Source organism: Poecilia formosa, unplaced genomic scaffold, assembly GCF_000485575.1.
Source record: "Poecilia formosa unplaced genomic scaffold, Poecilia_formosa-5.1.2 Scaffold2216, whole genome shotgun sequence".
Classification (NCBI taxonomy): Eukaryota; Metazoa; Chordata; class Actinopteri; order Cyprinodontiformes; family Poeciliidae; genus Poecilia; species Poecilia formosa.
Window position 1 is genome coordinate 6,637 of NW_006802155.1, and position 20,138 is coordinate 26,774.

The window sequence follows — 20,138 nt, forward strand, 5'->3', positions numbered from 1 at the left end:
TGATTTATTGTGTGACAATAAGTCAGACTTCAATTTTCATAAACGTCATTTCAAAAGTGAAGGAAACACATTTTTTAAGAGTTCTATTGAACTTAGGGCTGGATGATATAGCTGAAAAACTTATAGCAAGTTAAGTGTTTCACATCAGTCTGTAAGTAATTATTGATATTGATAATTTTTTATTAGTTTTTTGTTTTAATGATCTGAAATACTACCAAACTGGTGGCGTGAAATTTTCCCTTTTTATCCTGTTTTCACTCCACACAATTGTTTTTTAATTTGTTGCAAGTTACTCAACAGGTTGTTGCTAGGTAACCAAAGAATGTATAAGCTGCTAGGTAACCAAAGAAAGAGTGAGTTAGAGTCATAGACATGAATACAAATACATACAATACTAATACATAATAAAAAAGCACAGGGAATTAATGACTATGATGCAAAACTTTAGAGATTTTATAATGACTATAAAAATATAAAAATATGTAAAATAATTTTCTTTTTCAGATAAAATTATGGATGCTCCTGAAAACTGCCCTAAGATCAGGGTTTTGTCAGGACATCCAGTTCTAAACTGGTTAAACTGGTTTCTGTGATGGAAACTGAAGGTTCTCTGCAGTTCCCAGTAAAGCATCTTTTTATCTGTGGAGCTTTGAGGAACATTTTCATGTCATCAGAAGGAAGAAGCAGCACAGAAAAGAGGTTTGAAGTGTCTTTCATGATTCAAAGCTGAACTGAAAATGATTCCCATGTTTCCATTCTCAGAATATTTCTGGTTCCCGGATGGAAAAGAATCAGAGAGAAAAAAGATCAACTTTCCAGTTGAATCCAGTTCAGATCAAAACTCCATGGAGCCTGTAAATGGTGCAGAGTTTGAATTGGATCTTTATTGATCCAAAGAGACAAACAATATCAGACACTAAATGACAGACATGAGAAAATAAACAGGAAGAAAATCTTTAAGGTCAGAGGTCATGATCCAGTCAGAGTCTCTTCAGACTCAAAGTGCTGCAGGACCATCCTCTATTTTGCATAGATCACCATGTCTGCCACCTGCAGAGAGAAGAAGGATGGAGAGACATGTTGGACGTCCCTAGACATGGAATCCAGCTGGACTTAATGGAGACATGAACACAGCAACAACAATAATCTTCACATCAACACAAACACAGGAACAGAGCAAGCTGCTGTCTCCTCTGATTGGCTGATTGCTGTCTCTGTGTCCAATCAGGAAGCCTGAACCACTCTCCTCCTACTGAGAAGCTGCAGCTTTTCTGGGAACACTGGGTCTTTGGTTTGATGCTAACTTGGTTTAGTTCAATATGCTGACAGGAGCTAGACTCACTACAAATATTTACTTACTCTACAGTCTTTACAAGATCCTTCAGCTGCTGAACATCTGACTCTGTCAGGTCGTTGTATCCCAGGTTCAGTTTTGTCAGATGGAGGCGGTTGGACTTCAGAGCTGAGGCCAGAAAATCACAGCTGATCTTTGACAAACTGCAGCTGAACAATCTGAATAAAGAATAAAAGATGTTTTCTGAAGCCAACAGGATGCAGGTTAACCAGTCCAACAGAACCAGTTAAAGATTCTCATGAATATTAAAGCCAACATGATGCTGCTTCAATAAAGACCTGCTGACTTCATAACTAGAACCTGGTACTGGGTCATGTTGTGTTGGAAGATTTTAGTCAGTACAATCATTCCAGGTGTTGAAGCATCAATCATTGATTATAGATTTGTTCCTGTCAGATTCCAGGAGCTAGAATTAACTTTTCTAGATTGGATTGAATGAAGGGGGATTTCTACACACTGGGGGGTCCGAACGCTGTGCTGTTCTGACTTCAGATCAGCGGGTCCAACTCAGTTACACAGAGGGACTAAATTAAACTCTGGATCCAAATCCAGAAACAAACTCAGAAAATATTTATTAGAACAGAAGATATGAACTTTTCAGATCAATTATACTTAATTATTCACATGTTATATATTTATATAATATTAATAATTATATAATTAGAATACCTCATATTCTTCAATGTGCAGCCTTCAGTCTGTAGAAAACCACAGAGCTCCTTCACTCCAGAATCTCCCAGGCTGGTGCCTGTCAGGTCCAGTTGTGTCAGATGTGAGGATTTGGACTTCAGAGCTGAGAACAGAGAAGCCCAGCTGGTCTTTGACAACCTGCAGTTAAACAATCTGAATAAAGAATAAAAGATGTGAGCTGAAGCCAACAAGATGCAGGTTAAAACTGAAATATGAACAAATAAATAAAAATGTAGAAAATTAATTTCCCAGAATGTAAAAGTCTCAGAAACTTGATGAACCAATGTCTAACATCTGATCCAGGCAAACTGTTTTAAAGAGTCCAAGCCAGCAGAACCAGAACATGTTATCATACCTTCAGTGGTTCTGGACTGGAATTAAAACGGACTTTCAGAACCAAACTGTCACATCACAGCATGAGGAAGGGTAGATGGGGGAGGGTCCCTTTAATGAACAGCGGGCCAAGTTAAGGAGGCAGGTGAGGTCAGAGGTTGTCCTCAAGGTCGTCCACAGCAGAAACCTCAAATGTGAAACCAAAGGAGCTGAATAGGCAACCTCTGCTCTCTTTTTGCATCTGTACCACATGAGAACTGAACTCCTCATCTGAAATTTTCATCATTTTTATGTTATATTTATTTTTTGTTTTTTGTTTTCTCTCACGAAAAATGCTGAAGGTAGTAAAAACATAGCTGAAATTGCCCTTTATAGATGACTCACAAATCAGATAAAAGTTTCACAAATCACAAACATGGTTGTAAATATTCTGCTATTAGTTGACAATAATCAGCTGGAGAGCCAACTTGGTAACTGGATCAGAACCACTCAGTTTCTTCATGAATGGCCTTGGGTTCTTCTTAAAGCTGCTGAAAGCCAATGGAGGCCATTATTTCCTGAGGAGACGTGACCTGATGAAGCATTTCACAGAGACGAGGCTCCAACCAACTGACAGCTGTCAGACTGAAAGGATGGTTCCTCTCTGACCCGGCCCAACAGAACCACAGCTTCAGGACAAAGCTGAGGAACCTGCTACTGCCCTCATTTTCATTCATTTCATATAAATTTGCTTTTCTACAATCAGTCATTTCTTAGATGTCGTCATTAATGACTATTTGAACTTGTCAGTGTTTCTGGATGCCGCCCTGGCTCGACTCTGGCGGAAAACATGTCATTCTGGATCTAAAGATGTGAATTAGAAAGTAGAAATAAAACAATCTGAATCTTTCCCAAAACAAACTGAAACATCTCCATCATTAATTAACATCATGACTTATTTTTGTTCAGTGAGCAAAAACATTTTAAAGTGAAAAAAACTGAAAAACAAATAATCCTAAAGTCTGAAATAAGAAAATAATTCATTCATAAGGTATATTAGAGTTACTAAATCAACTAAGGATTAAAGTATCAATTAAGGATTTTATTGGATAAATAGAGAAAACAAACCTCAGGTCCTTTACTTTAGTGATTGAACTCTCCAGGATCTCACACACAGGCTTCGTATGAGAGTCAGCCAATTCAGTGATCCAACTTATTTCCAGTTCAGTCAGATCTGGGTTGGACTTCAGAGCTGAGGCCACAACTTCACATTCAGCCCCTTCAAGCATGCAGCTACCAAGTCTGTGATTAGAGAAGAAATAAAGTCAGTTCTAATAAAATCAATTTGGATCATAAACATATGCTTAATTGTAGCATGTAATATTTTTAAAATGATCAAAAATGTCTAAAAACCAAATGTTGCAGCTGTCCTGAATGGTTAAAATAGTCCAAAGGATGAAGGAAGTAGTCAAAGGCCAAAAACACCCAGAAGCAACTTGAAGAAAGGAGAAGAAACAGAAGGACAATAGTGCTGAATCAGCATTCACACAATGAAAACATCTGGACTCACCGAGCCTTTCTGCAATTCCTTATGGCTGGAAGCAGTCTCCGTCGTCCACCTGCTGATGTGTTGTACTTCTCTAGGTCCAACTCATCCAGAACCTTCTGTGACATCTGCAGCATGAAGGACAGAGCTGAGCAGTTGGACACCGAGAGATGCTTCCTTGATTTCAGCAGGCTTTGAATCTCCTGATAAAATGAGAGGTCGTTCATCTCCATCAGACAGTAGAAGATGTTGATGCTTCTGTTAGGAGAGATTCCATCATTGTTCATCTCCTTCAGCTTGGTGATGATTCTCTGGATGGTTTCTGGACTGTTCTCTGTCTGACCCAGCAGGCCTCCTAAGAGTCTCTGGTTGAACTCGACAGTGAGACCATGAAGGAAGCGGACAAACAGATCCAGGTGACCATTTTCACTGCTGAGGGATTTCTTCATGGCTTTCTCCATGAAGTCCTCCAGAGATGTTTCTCTGTATTCTTTTCCCACAAATCTCTTCATCACCTTTGACTTCCTGGTGATGAAACAGTGGAACATGTAGACGGCAGCCAGAAACTCCTGGATGCTCAAATGAACAAAGCAGTAGACTGATTTCTGAAAGATCACACTCTCTCTTTTGAAGATCTCTGTACAAACTCCTGAGTACACCAAGGCCTCTGTAACATCCAGACCACACTGCTCCAGGTCTTCTTGGTAGAACATGATGTTTCCTTTCTCCAGATGTTCAAATGCCAGCCTCCCCAACTTCAGAAGAACTTCCCTGTCAGCCTCCATCAGCTCCTGTGGACTTGTCTCATGTCCTCCATGGTATTTCTTGTTCTTCCTGTTCTTCTGGACCAGCAGGAAGTGTGAGTACATATCAGTCATGGTTTTGGGCAGCTCTCCTCTGTGTTCTGAGGTCAACATGTTCTCCAGAACCGTAGCAGTGATCCAGCAGAAGACTGGGATTCCACACATGATGTGGAGGCTCCTGCAGGTTTTGATGTAGGAGATGATTCTGATGGACAGCTCTTTATCACTGAACCTCCTGCTGAAGAACTCCTCCTTCTGGGTGTCAGTGAAGCCTCGTACTTCTGTTACCCTGGAAACACATGAAGGAGGGATCTGATTGGCTGCTGCAGGTCTGGTAGTTATCCAGATGAGAGCCGAGGGAAGCAGGTTCCCCTTGATGAGGTTTGTCAGCAGAACGTTGACTGATGACTTCTGTGTGACGTCAGAAACCAGCTGACTGCTGCTGAAGTCCAGTGAAAGTCTGCTTTCATCCAGGCCATCAAAGATGAAGAGCAGTTTGCATTTAGCCAGCTGCTCTGCTGGGATCTTCTGGAGTGTTGGATGGAAAACATGGAGCAGTGAGAGAAGACTGTGCTGCTCATCTCTGATCAAGTTCAGCTCCCTGAACGAAAGCAGAAGCACCACACTAATATCTTGGTTCTCCCAACCCTCTGCCCAGTCCAGAGTGAACTTCTGCACTGAGAAGGTTTTTCCAACACCAGCGACACCACAGGTCAGAACCACTCTGATGACTCCATCTTGGTCAGGGAAGGCTTTAAAGATGTCATGGCACCTAATTGCAGAGTCATGATGCTTCTGGATCCTGGAAGCTCTCTCCAGCTGCTTCACCTCATGCTGGGTGTTAACCTCTTCACTCTGTCCCTCTGTGATGTAGAGATCAGTGTAGATCGTGTTGAGGAGGGTTCTACTTCCTGTTTCATCACTTCCTTCAGTCACACATTCACATCTCATCCTCAGAATTATTTTATGTTCCTGAAGAACCTCCTGCAGACCAACATCTCCTGGAAGAAAGAAGACAACTGTAGTATAAAAAAGGCATAGTGATTAAGTTGGAACAAAACCATCTGGAACATTGAGCGCAGCAGCTTTAAGCAACATCAGCTCTTCTACATTATGTCAAAATTGTCCTAATTTTACTATTTCTACCTGACTTTCTTCCACAAACATCAGCAACAGAAGAGGTAGAGAGATAAAAATGTTTCCTTTGAGCGTTTTCCAGCCTTAAGCAGATGTTCAGATTTGCTATATTTAGCACAAAGGGCTGAAAACAAAGCTACTTCAAATCAAGGTTCTCTGAAGTATAATATACTGCATTCTACATTTACCACCATCTGCCAGGCTGAACCTCAACCAGAACTTGAACAGGGAACATTTCTACGACCTCTACCAGAGTTTAAATCACTTCCTGCCCAGTCTTCTGACCATGTCTGTGGTCCAGATGATTGCGGTCCAGATACAGACAAAGCACTGAAATCAACCTGTATTAAAGCTTCACAAATTGAATATAGGTTTCACAAGAAACTACAAACTACAAACATATTCTGGTCTAAGTGTACAATAATCTACACCACGTTTTAAGTCCAAGTATTTAAATTTTTTAAGTAGAACACATTAAAGTTGCTCAAGATAGAGTCAGATTAGGTGGAATCGCCCTTTTTGTCATTTCCCAAACTGGATGCTGCAGTCAGAAGACAACATCAGCTTCATTTGGGTTTTCCAGCTTCAATTTTCCAGCATAATCTTAAAGGCCTGGTGTAATAACCCCTAAAAGTAGATCAAAAGTTGTCTGCAAGGCTGGATTACCCACATGGGTAAATGGGCAGTTTGGTCACTCATAACTATTTCTTTTATTTTTTGTCTTCTTATACCTTTTATGTTTCATATCAACCAATACCACATTGGTGCTCTCCTTATCATTCCTCTAAACCTTGTAATGTGCCTGACCCAAAATAAATTAAATGTAAGCCTCATCATATTGATCCTACAACGTGTTTACTGTACATAGAGCTGGTGACATGGGTTGGTTTTCAACATGACCCTTCAGAATAAAAATCTTCACTCATAATTTTAAAAGCTAAAATAAAACATCTTTTTAACCCAAATAATATAACATGAAACATTGCATTGCTGTCTCTTAATGATCTTTAAAATATTTTGTCTGAAATGTTTTATCTATTGACCACTTGTCAAATAATATTCTGTGGCTATTTTTCTGAACAATAGCCAGAGTCATAATTTACCAACATTAAATGAGGACTATGTTAACCAGCGTTACCAACACATACGTTCCATTTACACCTGCTGGAAAAACACAGACTTAGTTGAAATAGTTGGTCACAAAAAGACTTTTAAACCTTGTATATCCAAATCTCAATTAAAGAATGGATCTGATCCAACAGATACGATTGGAGGTATTCAGTGTCACCTGGAGCACAGCTGCTCCTCTCCATCCATCCAGGAAGATCTTTCCTCCATCCATCCATCCATCGTCTATCACTTCTGATCTCTGCAGGATCATGGACGGGCCAATGTTCAGCAGTAATCGGGCTAGAGCTGGGGTTCACCCTGGACAAGTAAAGACATTTCTTCATCACTGAAATAGTTCACCAACAACAGGCTGGAGCTGTCCTACTGAAGCTGAAGATGTTCATGACCAGAAACTGGGTCAGAACAGAACCTCAGAATACTAATGACCTCTGGTTTGAAGAACGTCATTGTATTACATCTGGTACCATGATTGATCTTCCTTTCGTTGTATTTGTCCCTCTGAAATCTGTTCAGGGACAATAGTCATTATTCTGTCTGAGCCAGAGTAGAAAACTGATCCATCAGACGCTGAAAGAAATGAAGAACTGACTCCAATCTGGGGTGCAGTGGAGAAAGTTGGATCCTTCTTTAATGGTGGAACACCAGTAACACAACTCAGCCCCAGTTTGCATTGATCTGAGCTCTTTATAGCAAACCTTACACTGTGGAATGTTAGCAGAGCTAACAACAAGTTATCTAAAGTTCACTCACGTCTTTTCTAAGCCAAATAAATTTGGGTTTACTAAATCTGACTTCATGATGATCCTTTGGACTTAGGCTCTGTTCACTTTGTAGTTTTGTTGTCCTGATTTATTGTTTGCAGTTGTAGTCTTTAGTTACAGTCCATCTTTATTGAGCCCAGTTCCTGTTTTATTCAGGTGGTCTGGTTCCTTTTATGGACTTGGTTCTCATTTCCATCTGGTTCTAATCGTCTCATCTGTTTCTGGATTTCTTTGTCACCAAAAACATTAAATCAGGTTTTGTTCAGCCCGTCTGGTTTGTCTGAACAGAAACTAAACATTTTTTTTCAATCTGATCTGATTGGTTGAAGGTGTTGAAAATAAAATCGATTATTAAAATAATCAATCTCTACCGTCTAATATTATTAATCTTCACATTTTAACATTTTAAAATATCTGGATTTACTGATGAATTTACAAAAGAGATCAGAGTATAGAACAGGTACCGAGGACCACAAAGTTGACCCAAATGTCTGAATCAATATAAGTGAATTGTTTTATTCAGCTGTTACACTGAGGGATAACAGTTGATAAAACATTAATATGAAGACATTTTTGACACTAATGGCTGATATTTAAAAGTAATTTAACATGTATGAGGATGGAGAGAGTAGAGGAAGATATGAAGCAACTGGTCTGAGAACAGGAATCAAACCCACAACCTTCACATCAAGGATTAACCTGACCACCTCTTTATACTCTAAAACATCTTATTCTGCATTAAACAACAAGAGTCACTAATAACTATGTTTCCTGGGATTTAATATCTGAGCCTTTTAGGATATTATTTTACTTGTCATGAGCAAAATTCAGAGTTTTATCAGACTTTAGTCTCCAGTCTGACCTTTGACCTTCTGTCTGCAGCTGACTGATGTCAGTGAAATGAGCGTTGTGATTGGTTGAATGTGATGGTGGAACAGGAAGTGCCGGAAGCAGAACCTCAGAAACCGGAGACTGACCAAGTCCGCTAGAGTCACTTTGACCTTTGACCTTTTGTGTTTGGAGCTGCTGAGACTCGGTGGGTGTGGCCAGGGCATCAGCCTACCTGGATAAATTGGGCCCAGTGTTCCCAGTAAATAAACTGGGCCCAGTGTCTCCAGTATATAATCTGAGATGTTGCTTTTCACATTCTTGGTCTTTTTTTTTTTTTTTTTTTTTCATGAAATGTTTTCATCATTGATTTATTCAGACCTTCATTCAAACTCTGGTTTACTGACCAAAATCCTTCATGTTTATTTAACTTGAAGTTAATTTAAAATAAAAAATCTGACTTTTTATTCAAACAATGAGATCAACCAGTTAATATCATTTATATTTTATCTCTATAACATCACATGAATCAGTTAGAAACTGGTTTCTTACTTTCTGTCTGAGGGTCCAGGTTCATTACTGAAGTCTGGAATGTTTCCTCTGGACTGGTCACTCCTCATAGATGGACTGATGGATCCTGGAGGTTTTGCTCCGTCCTCCTTTAGATCCAGATATTCCATCTTCTGGAAGTCTGCAGAGAGAAACCAGAACCAGTCAGTCCCAGTGATCCAGTTCCAGCAACTGTCTTATGAAGCAGAAAGTGGTTCCCATCATGTGTTCAGAGGATCAGAGGAACCTGACTCCAGTAGGTAACATCTGGTTTGAATTGTCCTCTCCTTCACTCCTTCATGACCTTCTGAGGTCTGCTGGCTCATCTCCTCACAAACATCTGGAGAACTTATGAATTCAGGAAGAAAATGATTCCAGGTCTAAACAGGAATCATGTTTGTGTTTTCACTTTGTATCATCCATCCATTTTCTTTACACCCTTGTCCCTTAGCGGGGTCGGGAGTGGTGCTGGTGCCCATCTCCAGCTAACACCTAGGGGCAATTTGACCTGACAGTCATGTTTTTGGACTGTGGGAGCATCAGGTCACATTTTCCACCAATAGCTGTCTCTCTGCCACATTTACATGTTGAGATGTTTTCTGATGTTCTCCTGGTGGCCGTGCACCAGCATGATATCACACACTCCTTCATACAGTTGGAAGTTGACCTTGATGATGACCTCAGCTGGCAAATAGCAAACTTTCTCTGCAGACTCTGGAGGTTTGGTGTTTGTTCTGATGTTAGGAGGATATTTTTTTACAGCAGAACATTACATGCTGCTTTGGTAACTTGACTGTAAAATCAGATTTTAAGGGATTAAACCAGCAGAGAGGATTGTGGGTAGGACAGCTCCTCTCTCTCCTCCAGAACTGTTGGAGCAGATCAACCTCAGCAGGCAGACGGGATTTTAACAGATCATGTTCTGAATTCTGAGGATGCTTTACTGAACTCGGGGGCCGAGCGGCAAAGATTTCCTCTTTTTTTCCGCTACAAGCGTTCATTCCTTCCTTTATCAGGTAAATTTATCAATAAACAGAGTTTGAGAGGAACAGGTGCAGAAGAAAAAAACTACCAGATAACAAACTTCTCATTTTAGCTCCGCAATAAAGCATTTTGAGTTTGGAGCAGCTGTTTGGTTTCAATCTATTTAATGTCCATTATTAATCTATGAATGTAGTTATTATTTTGGTGGTAATATGGAAGAGTACAACACAAGCAGCGGAACCAAACTAAAGTCAAATTTCTCCAAGAGAGACGATTAAAGAATCAGGATAAACGAGTCAGTCCAAGATTCCCACTGAGGGGACAAAGGTTTGAACTTCCTGCTTCTCTGTTAGTTTGAGTCCATCTGTCAGAAAATCAAAGCTTCGTCTGTTTCCTGTGAAGATGTGAAGAGCTGAAGCTGAAGGAGAACCGGGCCGAGTTCTGGTTCTGGTTCCTCCAGAGAGAGAAAACCCAGAGAGAGGAAAACAAGAAGAAGTGAACACTCACCTTGATCCAAATTCTGCTCTGCTGCTAAATGAACTTTGACCCCATTTCTCCTGATCTGATACCTGACTCCACCTGAGGCTCCACCCCCTGCCCAGGTGATTTTAAACACCTTTAATGTTTTCTCTTTGAATCAACAGTGAGCTGAGCTGTAAAACTCTGAGCTCAGATTTAAACTTTTTCAGTTTTTTTTTTCTAACTTTCAGGTCATTTCCTGTTAACTTATCAATACAGGAGGTAGTTCAATAAAACAGGAAGTGATCAGCAGAAATCCTGGGAGATCTGATCGCTTTAGCTCAGCTTTAATATTTCTGTCTATTTCTAGTCTGGAAAATATTCGGCTCCATTTCTAGACAGATCATTTTCTGACTGCTTCCACTTCTTTAAACATTAACCTTTATGCTGACAAACCCACTACAAGGGTCAAAGGTCGATTCATCTTTATTATTCTGGTGGCAATTCATTTCACAGCAGGCAGTAAAAACAGCAGGAAGAACCTGCTGGAAGCCAGTGGGTCAAATGAGACCATTGCATTTTATTATTTTCTTTAGCTCCTCCAAGTTTTCTCCTACAGGAATCTCTGATATTATTTCTTTTGCTTCTCTTTCTTCCCAGCACTTTTTTTTCTACACACCATTTGTAATTTTAGGGCCTTAGTTTTTTGTTCAGCATTTTTACAAATGATAAGTAGGTTTCCATCCCTTAAGACTTTAGCAAGTTCTACATCTCCAACAGCTTTCTTTAATCAATTTGACTGATGGCTTACTCCAATCATATAGTGTCTTGCCTTAAATTTTAATGTAACTTTGAAATATTCCATCATTACTTTCTTTATTTCAACTCTTTGTTCCTCATCCTCAAGAGATCTTTTACCAGCATTTAACCCCTTTTTAACCATATCCTCCTCCCCTGCCCCTCTTGTATTTTCTACCATAGACCATCCTATGTCCATAATTTCATCTTCCAAAAGCCATCTTGATCCACTCACAATCCAGATTATGCCAAAATCACCTTTAAATTCAACTTAGTACTCGCCAGATAACGTGTAAGCGCTTTCACTTAAAAAAAAACCGCGTTCCAGCTCAGTCCTCTGCTATGAACAGGTGGTTTAATCTGCTATTCATCAAGCGTGCTGCGTTCTATCGCCATCTACTGGGGATTCTTTGCCACTATAAAAATAAATAAATAAAATTGACACTACTCCAGTTGGAAATGAATGAGGCTTTGCAGATCACAACAACTCAGATTAAAATACAAAGAGTAAATATGTTAAATTATAATGTAGGTGAGGCAAACAAGGCTTTTGAGTTAATAAGAACGTACGTTTGTTTATGGTGATATTTGAAATGGTAATAAAAATATTTTTTTGTATCTTCATGGAGCAGCTAAGATGACCAATTTTACATTATTATGGCCGGGGGTGTCAAACGTAAAAAAAAAAAAAATCTGGATTTTCTGTTCTCAACTGTATTTGCGCACAGGCAACCTCATGAGCCCCCTTTGAACATCTAGCTCGGGGTCCTACTCGGGAACACCCTTCCAAGATGGCAGCCAACAGTAGCAGCACGGGTAGCAAGACTAGCAGCAGTGGCGGCGGAGGAAAACAGTCCGGCCCGTCGGCTGAACAGGTACTCTCACCTGCACGCAGATTGCATTTTGTCGGTGTAGACACTGTTGTTGCCCATCTGAGTCTGGCGGAGGAAAAGCCGTCAATTGGACCCCCAGTTAGCTTACGCTAACGTTAGCTTCCCTCTCTTTCGCTATCATCTGAGCATCAGTCTGCTTCCTAAAACCTCTCAGTAGCGATTTTCACAGAGAAGTTGGTGTATTCAGTCTTTTAAATCTATTTACCTCAGGCTTATTGTTCTGGTTATTTTCTTTAAACTTTAACGTTACTGTAAGCTGTCGGCGCGGTTTGGTATGACGAGGCGAAAGTCTATTTTTAAACCCAAATGTGGGATTCTTGCAGTCCCCAATCTTTCACATGAGCTTCAATTATCTTTAATATGCTGCACGATGGCACTCTCTTGTCATAAAAGTTTAGAACTTTGTGTTATAGGACTTTTTCATTTTGGTTGAAATATAACTAAAATGTAGTGGCAGGAGGACAAAAAAAAAACTGAAAACCTCAAAAATGTATAAAAAGTGAACAGATATTGGGACATTTTTAATTAAACAATGGCTCATCTTTGTTGCTGTCTTCTTCACATACAATGAAAGTACATGTTAAATTCTGTTTTATGCCTCTAATATGCATCTCGATAAGTTGAAGCATATAGTCAGAAAATATCCACATTTTTGCCCAACATTGCAATCTCAAATATAATTTTTATCTAAATTCGGTAAGAAAACGAAACACTTTTTTTTAACTGAAAAAAAAAAAACAACAAAAAAACGAACCTGTTAACATTTTATTAACATTTCAAATTGACTGGGGGAGCTGTAGTTAAATAATAAAATGACTCCTAAAAGATGTATTTTCTTATAAATGTGCAGAAGGTTATTCATTTATTTGTTCAGTTCTGATGACTTTATCTTTTTTTACAGGTGGTTGCAACATTTCAGAGAATGCGCCAGGAACAGCGCAACATGGCGTCTAAAGCTGCAGAGCTGGAGATGGACATCAACGAGCACAGGTTTGTCACTGAGGTCTCCTCCTCTGCAGCCTTTTCTGCTTTCTTATGTTATAATAGTCTATATAGCAACAGCTGACTTAGGCAGTAGTAGAGCTGTGATATTACTATTTTGTATGGGATTCTGTGAAGAATAGTTTTTTCGTTTTAGTACTTTTTCATAGCTTAATTTCAGTGGTGTCGTTTTCAACTCGTGTTTGACTTCCTTCTTTTCTGTTCAGTTTAGTAATTGACACTCTAAAGGAAGTGGACCCTTCGAGGAAATGCTTTCGTCTGGTAGGAGGAGTGTTGGTGGAGAGAACAGTGAAAGAAGTTCTACCTGCACTGGAAAACAACAAAGAACAGGTAATCCAGAGGGTAGTGACTGTACCACTTTGTTCTTTTCACACAATTTAAAAAAATATATCACATATTTTTGGTAATATCCCCTGTATATATATCTGGTAATATCCCCCTGTGATAAAAGATTCTTTACTATGAGTTCTGGCCAAGATAGGCAGCGTAGCAAACAACAAAATTGAAAAAGTGACTTTAAAAAAAAAAATCTAAATAATGCAATTTTAGTTTGAATAAAATGTAATTAAAATTGAAAAGAGAATTGTAAAAAATAAGTGCATGAAATGGAGTAATCCTGAAATACCCATAATTTCTATTCAAAAGCACTGACATAAATGCTGTTATTTTCCTAAACAGTCACATTGTACTCAACTTTTTATGTGTTAGAGCTATAATATTATACAAAGTCCGTCCATCCATCCATCCATCCATCCATCCATCCATCCATCCATCCATCCATCCATCCATTCATTCATTCATTCATTCATTCATTCATTCATTCATTCATTTTCTTTACACCCTTGTCCCTCAGTGGGGTCGGGAGGGTTTCTGGTGCCTATCTCCAGCTAACGTTCCAGGCGAGAGGCGGGGTCACCCTGGACAGGTCGCCAGTCTGTCGCAGGGCTAATTATACAAAGCGTGTTTCCAATTACATTCTTGATAGTTTTAAGAAGACAGAACAGAATATGTAATTTAATGGCTAAAAGGACACTTTTGTTTCCTTAAAATTCCCAAAAAGGATTTTACTTTTTTTTTTTTTTCTATCACTCAAAATTTTAGATTTGACAAATGACTAATTCAACTTCTTTCTCTTTTCAGATCTCTAAAGTAATCGAGACCATCAACACGCAGATGCAAGCGAAAGGTCGGGAGCTAACGGAGTACAGGGAACGCTACAACATCCGTCTGGTCGGAGAGGGCGAAGGAGACACCCAGGGCCAGTCTGCGGCGCCGTCCGGCAACAGCGAGGGAGGCGGATCTAAAAGCGGAGCTGGAGTTTTAGTGTCGTAGCTTGTGAGGATGGACAGTGACGGAAGGGCCTTCTGATTACTGCATCACCAAACAAAGAAAATTTAAACCTTGACGAAAGAAAAAAAAAAAAAATCTGAACTCTTCACAGGAAATGTTTGGACCGGGGGTTTTACTGTAATTTCTACAAAATGTAATACACTTGGTTTTTCACATCCGATTCAAGCAAATGTATTCCGAGTCTCTATGTTTGGTTATAAATAATATTTGTCTTGCATTTATCTTTTTCCCCCCCCCTGAAATACTGTCATAAGCAACTACCAATTAAATGCATACCCTTTTTTATTTTAAGATGGCTGATTTTCTTATAGGCAGTTTGACATAATTTTCTTTTTTAGGATTAGAAAAAACACATTCTTAAATGTTAGAGTTCTGTAGTGTGGAGTTGAAAATAACCTAAAATATCTTGAACATCTAAGTGTTGTTTGTATGTAAACGTACATTGGTATTTCCAACACTTCAGCTTTTGCACTATGACCTTAAACAGATGGAGAAAAGTTGAATGTGTGGGAGCCTACAATAGTTTTTCAGTTATACAAAATGTCATCCTTGGAATGAAGGAAGTGCCCCGTCAGGCAGTTTGATGCCATGTATTGAGCAGAAACTAGCGAAATGGCTTCAGAATTGTTAATAAAATAAATCTGTCTAATGCGGCTAACAGTTTTTATTTGTTTCACTATTTTGAAACCTACTGCAGAGACTTTGTGTAGTTGTAAGTTTTAGTATTACTAAGGCCTTTTTCAGTCTGTTGAGAAGTAATGAGACACGATTTCCTCAGGGACTCGGTTACTGCCTCATTTAAGGTTTAAATGTAAAATTACTAGAGCCTCAAGTATACTGGCACCAAGGTGTATGTAGTAATGGCAACATTTTTTTTGAAGCAAGAAAAAAAAAAAAAAATCCTCTGATTCATTGGTTTAAAATTATTCTGACCATCGCACTATCAATTACTTCCATTTTTAAATGGAAGTAATTTTCCCCAACTACTTCAGGCATATTGTTCCTGGTAAAGATATTGCTACAGATAGTTTTTGTACCTCATCTATGCTGAACTATTCCTAAACCATTTTTGCATTGTTGCAGAACAATTTATTCCTTTGAATGAAGCCACAGAAATCAGGAAACCTTGTTTTTAAATAATACCACCTTATATTTGTTAAGACTATTCACGGGGAGCTTAGCAGAGTAAATTTTGTTGGTTTTCCACAGAAAGCAGCAAAAAAGAAAACCAGGTAACAGCCACAGTTCACACTTAATGACATGGCGCCCTAAAGACTTTAGAGAGTTAGCCACCGTCTTTAATTGTAGTCACATCTGATGTGTTTTTGTTATATATGTTTAGTGAGTCTGGGACGGTCAGGAAAAAAAAACATAAATTTCGACGAGGATGGGATTCGAACCCACGCGTGCAGAGCACAATGGATTAGCAGTCCATCGCCTTAACCACTCGGCCACCTCGTCAGGATGCCTACGTATCACCAACGCGGTGAAATTTATAGATTCTTCGCGTGACAAAATACTTTCCCTGTAATTTTTTATGGGATTATATATATTGCTTATATATTATCATTAAGAACCCTGTCGTTATTTGTCAATGCGTAGATTGTTTGCACTGCTTAAAAGGACTGTAACATTAAACCCAGCTGCGCCTTTACTGCTGACTTTACGGCAGTTACACATCGACATGCGCCGCTGTCGCAGCCGCCGCTCAGCCAACCAGTGCTGTGTTTTGATTTAATGGATCACAGCATCTGGCACCTTTTCACTGATTTTCTGTGCTATTTTAAATCGTATTAAAGTCCTGTTTGATGTTTCTTTAATGCAACACAACAACCGGTGAAGTGTTCATCCCGACACAGCCCCGTTAGGCTGTGGTGTTTGCACTGTGGCTGGGATGTAGTCAACGCTAGCTGGAGCGCCTGGACGGAACCAGCTCCTGTGTTTTCGGACCTGCTTTGTTAACAGTGATTAGCCGGATCCAGTTTTCTCTGGAATGCATCTCTCCAAGAAATGTTCCGTGTTCAAAGTGGTGCTGAGTGCCCTTCTGATCGTGGCGCTGCTGCAGCTCATTTACCTGTCCTTCCTGTCCAGGTTCCACGGGAAGCAGCAGCGCTACCGCTACTCGGAGCTCTTTGGAGGCTCCGCGGCCAAGAAGAATGCGCACCCCGAGAAAAACACGCGGAAGGAGCGGCTGAGGTACTCTCTGTCCAGTGGTGGGATCTTTGACAACAGCGGCCAGTACAGAGTATACAAAAACTTGATAAAGAGTGATTTCACAACGAATCAGAAACCAGGTTCCCACTCAAACTCTGACATCCTGACACTAGCCACTCATACCACCATCAACAACCTGCACCACCTGGAATCTCTGCTGGAAAGATGGCAGAATCCTCTCTCTGTGGCGATATTTGCACACGGGGAAGATGTTAAATTTGCCACGGCTCTGGTTTATGCACTCAGCTTCTTCTGCCCTCAAATCCAAGCCCTTGTGGACTTCCACTTGGTCTGCCTGTCAGGAGAGACGGCCAGTTTCCCTGAACAGGACCGGGAACACTTTGCTGGCCTGGAAGACTGCACTTCTGTGTTCTCCAGACTGGAAACCCACAGGGATAAATACCAAAACTACGCCATGAGCGGAAACATCTCATACCCAAACAACCTTCTCCGCAACGTCGCCCGAGGTGGCACAGAGTCGTCCTACATCCTGGTCATTGACATCGACATGATGCCGAGCGCTGACCTCCACCAGCAGTTCCTCGCCATGATCCTGAGGCGGGCACCGGCGGTCGATGAGGTGTTTGTCCTCCCTGCTTTTGAGATCCGCCATGCCAGGAAGATTCCCTCGACGAAGGCGGAGTTGGTACAGCTTTACCAGGTGGGAGAAGTCCGGCCGTTTTATGAGGAGTTGTGTCCACGCTGTCAGGCTCCCACCAACTACTCCCAGTGGGTCAACAGCCACGTTAGAGAGACAGGCACCCTGGACGTTGCTTACACACTCAACTGGGTGGACCCCTGGGAGCCCTTCTACATCGGGCCTCGAACTGTCCCCTTATATGACGAGAACTTCAAGCAGTATGGCTTCAATCGAATCAGCCAGGTTGGTAGAATCTGAACTTCAAATGTTCCTTAGTTTAAAACAAAAAGATTTTTACAAGTTTGTTAAAACCGTCACTATGTTGTGACACGATAGTACAAGACAAGTAATGTATAAAAAAATCAAGCTCCTCTGCTGTCTCCTAGTGGTTCCACTGCAAACTACAGAAATACACAGCTTGGTGAGAAACAACCAATCAGAGCCAGGAGGAGGGTCTTAGCGCTGTCAATTATGCTGGTGTAAGTGCTGTTCACGCTCTGCCCGTTATTCTCCTCTGTTATGCTACAGTTTCTCCCTGCTAGCAGAGCCTGCCATAAATGCTAATGCTAGTTAGCATAACCACCAATGACGGCGGACGAACGGTTTTCCTAGAAGGGTAATTGTTTCTCCACCATTAGCCCATGGAGCAGCATCTGTTGATTGACAGCACTAAGACCTTCCTCCTGGCTCCGGTTGGTGGTTTCTGACTGGGAACGGAGGATTTGGTGGAGGAGCTGGATTTTTATTTTATTTATATATTTTTTGTTTGTTTTTTCACAGATCTGTTTCATATTTTACTAGGACATAATGACAGTTTTAACAAATGTGTAAACAAACATTTTTTTTAATGAAAGTTGTATAAACCCTTAGGTGCATCTTTCTATTTTGGAGTATAATTAAAATGGTAATTTATTTTGATAATTAAATTAAAAAAGGGGAACTCATATATTATTATTACTACTGGCATATTTAGAGTGTTTCTGTACATTTTGATTACTTTAAAGCCAACAAAACCCAAAAATTAGCTTTCTCAGTAAGTAAGAATAACACAAAGCCAATAAAAAGGATGTTTCTTACAAAAATGCGGACTGACTTAAAGGCATGTCTATGCAATGTACAGTAAATGTGCTCAACACCTGTTTTGGCCTCCTTTTGCATGAATTACTACATGAATGCAGCTTACCATGAAGCCGATCATGGTAAGCAGGCCCAGGTTGCTATGGTGCGTCCTCAGAAGCCGAGCAACATGTTTATGCAATGCAGTGAACATTACAGGTATAAACTAGAAACTAAGCTTCATTTACAGGTTTCACTTTTTGAACTGAATTAGTGAAATAAATAAACTTTTTGAGAAAAGCCTAATTTCTTTAAGGTGCACCTGCAGTTTTTACAGAAACACGCATCAACACCTGTTTTCCGGTGTTTTTGTTTTGTTGTCCAGGCGTGCGAGCTGCATGTGGCTGGATTCAGGTTCTCTGTGCTGAGCTCGGCCTTCGTTGTTCACCGCGGCTTCAAGATCCACGGGGAGTTCCACGCCAAGAAAGAGGAGGAGAACAAACAGAACCGGATTTTGTTTCGCAGCTTCAAAGAGGGTCTGAAAACCAAATACCCGTCCTCTACCCGACGATGCTGAGGGGGGAAAAAAGATGACTGTCCTAAGCCAACTTTTAAAGTTATGACATAGATGTTTGGGGGGTTTTTTCAGCTTGTTCTCCTACTTCCTATATATAATATTTAGTCTATCTAAAAAAATAGACTGCACATAAAGTTTATAATAGGATTTCAAAAAATGGGTCAATAATAATTCAGTTTATTGCATTCTGGTTCAAATGCAACCAGAATTAGCATAATAAAATTCACACAGATTGAATTTTATTGGGTAAAATCTAAACATATGAGGTCTTACTTTATACATTATGTTGATATCCAGATACAAAAGTAGAAAAAAATGCCTTAAATCACATTTGAAATGATATTTCTAGTCAAATATCTACTTTAGAGGCGTTGGCCTGAAGAGTTTAAACACAAAAAGCGAGAGCCAAGAGTAGGCAAGGACATGTTTTTACCTGTCATAAAAATGTGACGGTGTCCCATTATTGACACCAAAATTAAGAGAACCATAACATGATCTCATTATTTTCCCCTAAAACAGAAAAGCAACAACTATTCCCTCTTTGTATCAGTTTTTTTATATTTAAAATGTTACTTATATCATTTATTTATTCATTTTTAATCATACATAGACTTAAACATAGTAAAAAAAAATAGAATAAACACATGCCAAATTTGAGTTTAGTTTTTATTGTGCATAATGTCTTCAGAATATTAAAACTTCCTGATGTTCTTCTCTTTATAGAGTCAAGATTAATTAGTTCGGTCGAGTCAACAGACACGCTGCTCTGAGCTTGCTTAGTTTAGTTATTATTTTTTTTAAAGTGTTTTTGTAACGAGAGTCAGTTTCTATATCTTGACTTTCTATTTTTTTCTTTTTTTATGACAGAAAAATGTTTTGAAACAGCCAACTTTGTTTTGTAAGGAGCAGAATTATGTCGTAACCTAATTTCAGCCAGCTGACATGCAGTGCACTGCAGCAGCTGGAGAAGTGGCACTGTGGCTACTCTATGATTGCTGTAGAGTAATTATCCAACAATGTTTCTTTAGTATCTCCTTAAAAGTATTTTAAACAG

The 20,138-nt window shown here is 39.7% G+C and overlaps 3 protein-coding genes and 1 non-coding gene across 4 annotated transcripts; 2 read left to right on the forward strand and 2 right to left on the reverse strand.

Moving 5' to 3' along the window:
* Nucleotides 1–1,020: 1,020 nt before the first annotated feature.
* Nucleotides 1,021–7,268, reverse strand: LOC103133052 (protein NLRC3-like). The gene is made up of 6 exons (XM_016667717.1): nucleotides 7,131–7,268; nucleotides 3,927–5,706; nucleotides 3,485–3,658; nucleotides 2,064–2,182; nucleotides 1,374–1,462; nucleotides 1,021–1,050 (listed from the first exon to the last, which is right to left on the reverse strand). The coding sequence occupies exons 1-6, from the start codon at nucleotides 7,186–7,188 to the stop codon at nucleotides 1,021–1,023; spliced, it is 2,250 nt and encodes a 749-aa protein (XP_016523203.1). The 5' UTR covers nucleotides 7,189–7,268.
* Nucleotides 7,269–12,111: 4,843 nt separating this feature from the next.
* On the forward strand, nucleotides 12,112–15,249 carry LOC103133045 (prefoldin subunit 2-like). The gene is made up of 4 exons (XM_007544806.2): nucleotides 12,112–12,227; nucleotides 13,147–13,235; nucleotides 13,454–13,577; nucleotides 14,388–15,249. Exons 1-4 carry the CDS (start codon nucleotides 12,144–12,146, stop codon nucleotides 14,577–14,579), a joined length of 489 nt encoding a protein of 162 aa, XP_007544868.1. The 5' UTR covers nucleotides 12,112–12,143; the 3' UTR covers nucleotides 14,580–15,249.
* A 727-nt stretch (nucleotides 15,250–15,976) lies between these two features.
* On the reverse strand, nucleotides 15,977–16,058 carry trnas-gcu (transfer RNA serine (anticodon GCU)). Its single transcript has one exon. It is a non-coding gene; the product is annotated as a tRNA-Ser (tRNA).
* A 208-nt stretch (nucleotides 16,059–16,266) lies between these two features.
* Nucleotides 16,267–19,392, forward strand: LOC103133046 (beta-1,4-glucuronyltransferase 1-like). The gene is made up of 2 exons (XM_007544807.2): nucleotides 16,267–17,694; nucleotides 18,893–19,392. The coding sequence occupies exons 1-2, from the start codon at nucleotides 16,591–16,593 to the stop codon at nucleotides 19,082–19,084; spliced, it is 1,296 nt and encodes a 431-aa protein (XP_007544869.1). The 5' UTR covers nucleotides 16,267–16,590; the 3' UTR covers nucleotides 19,085–19,392.
* The last annotated feature ends 746 nt before the right edge of the window (nucleotides 19,393–20,138 follow it).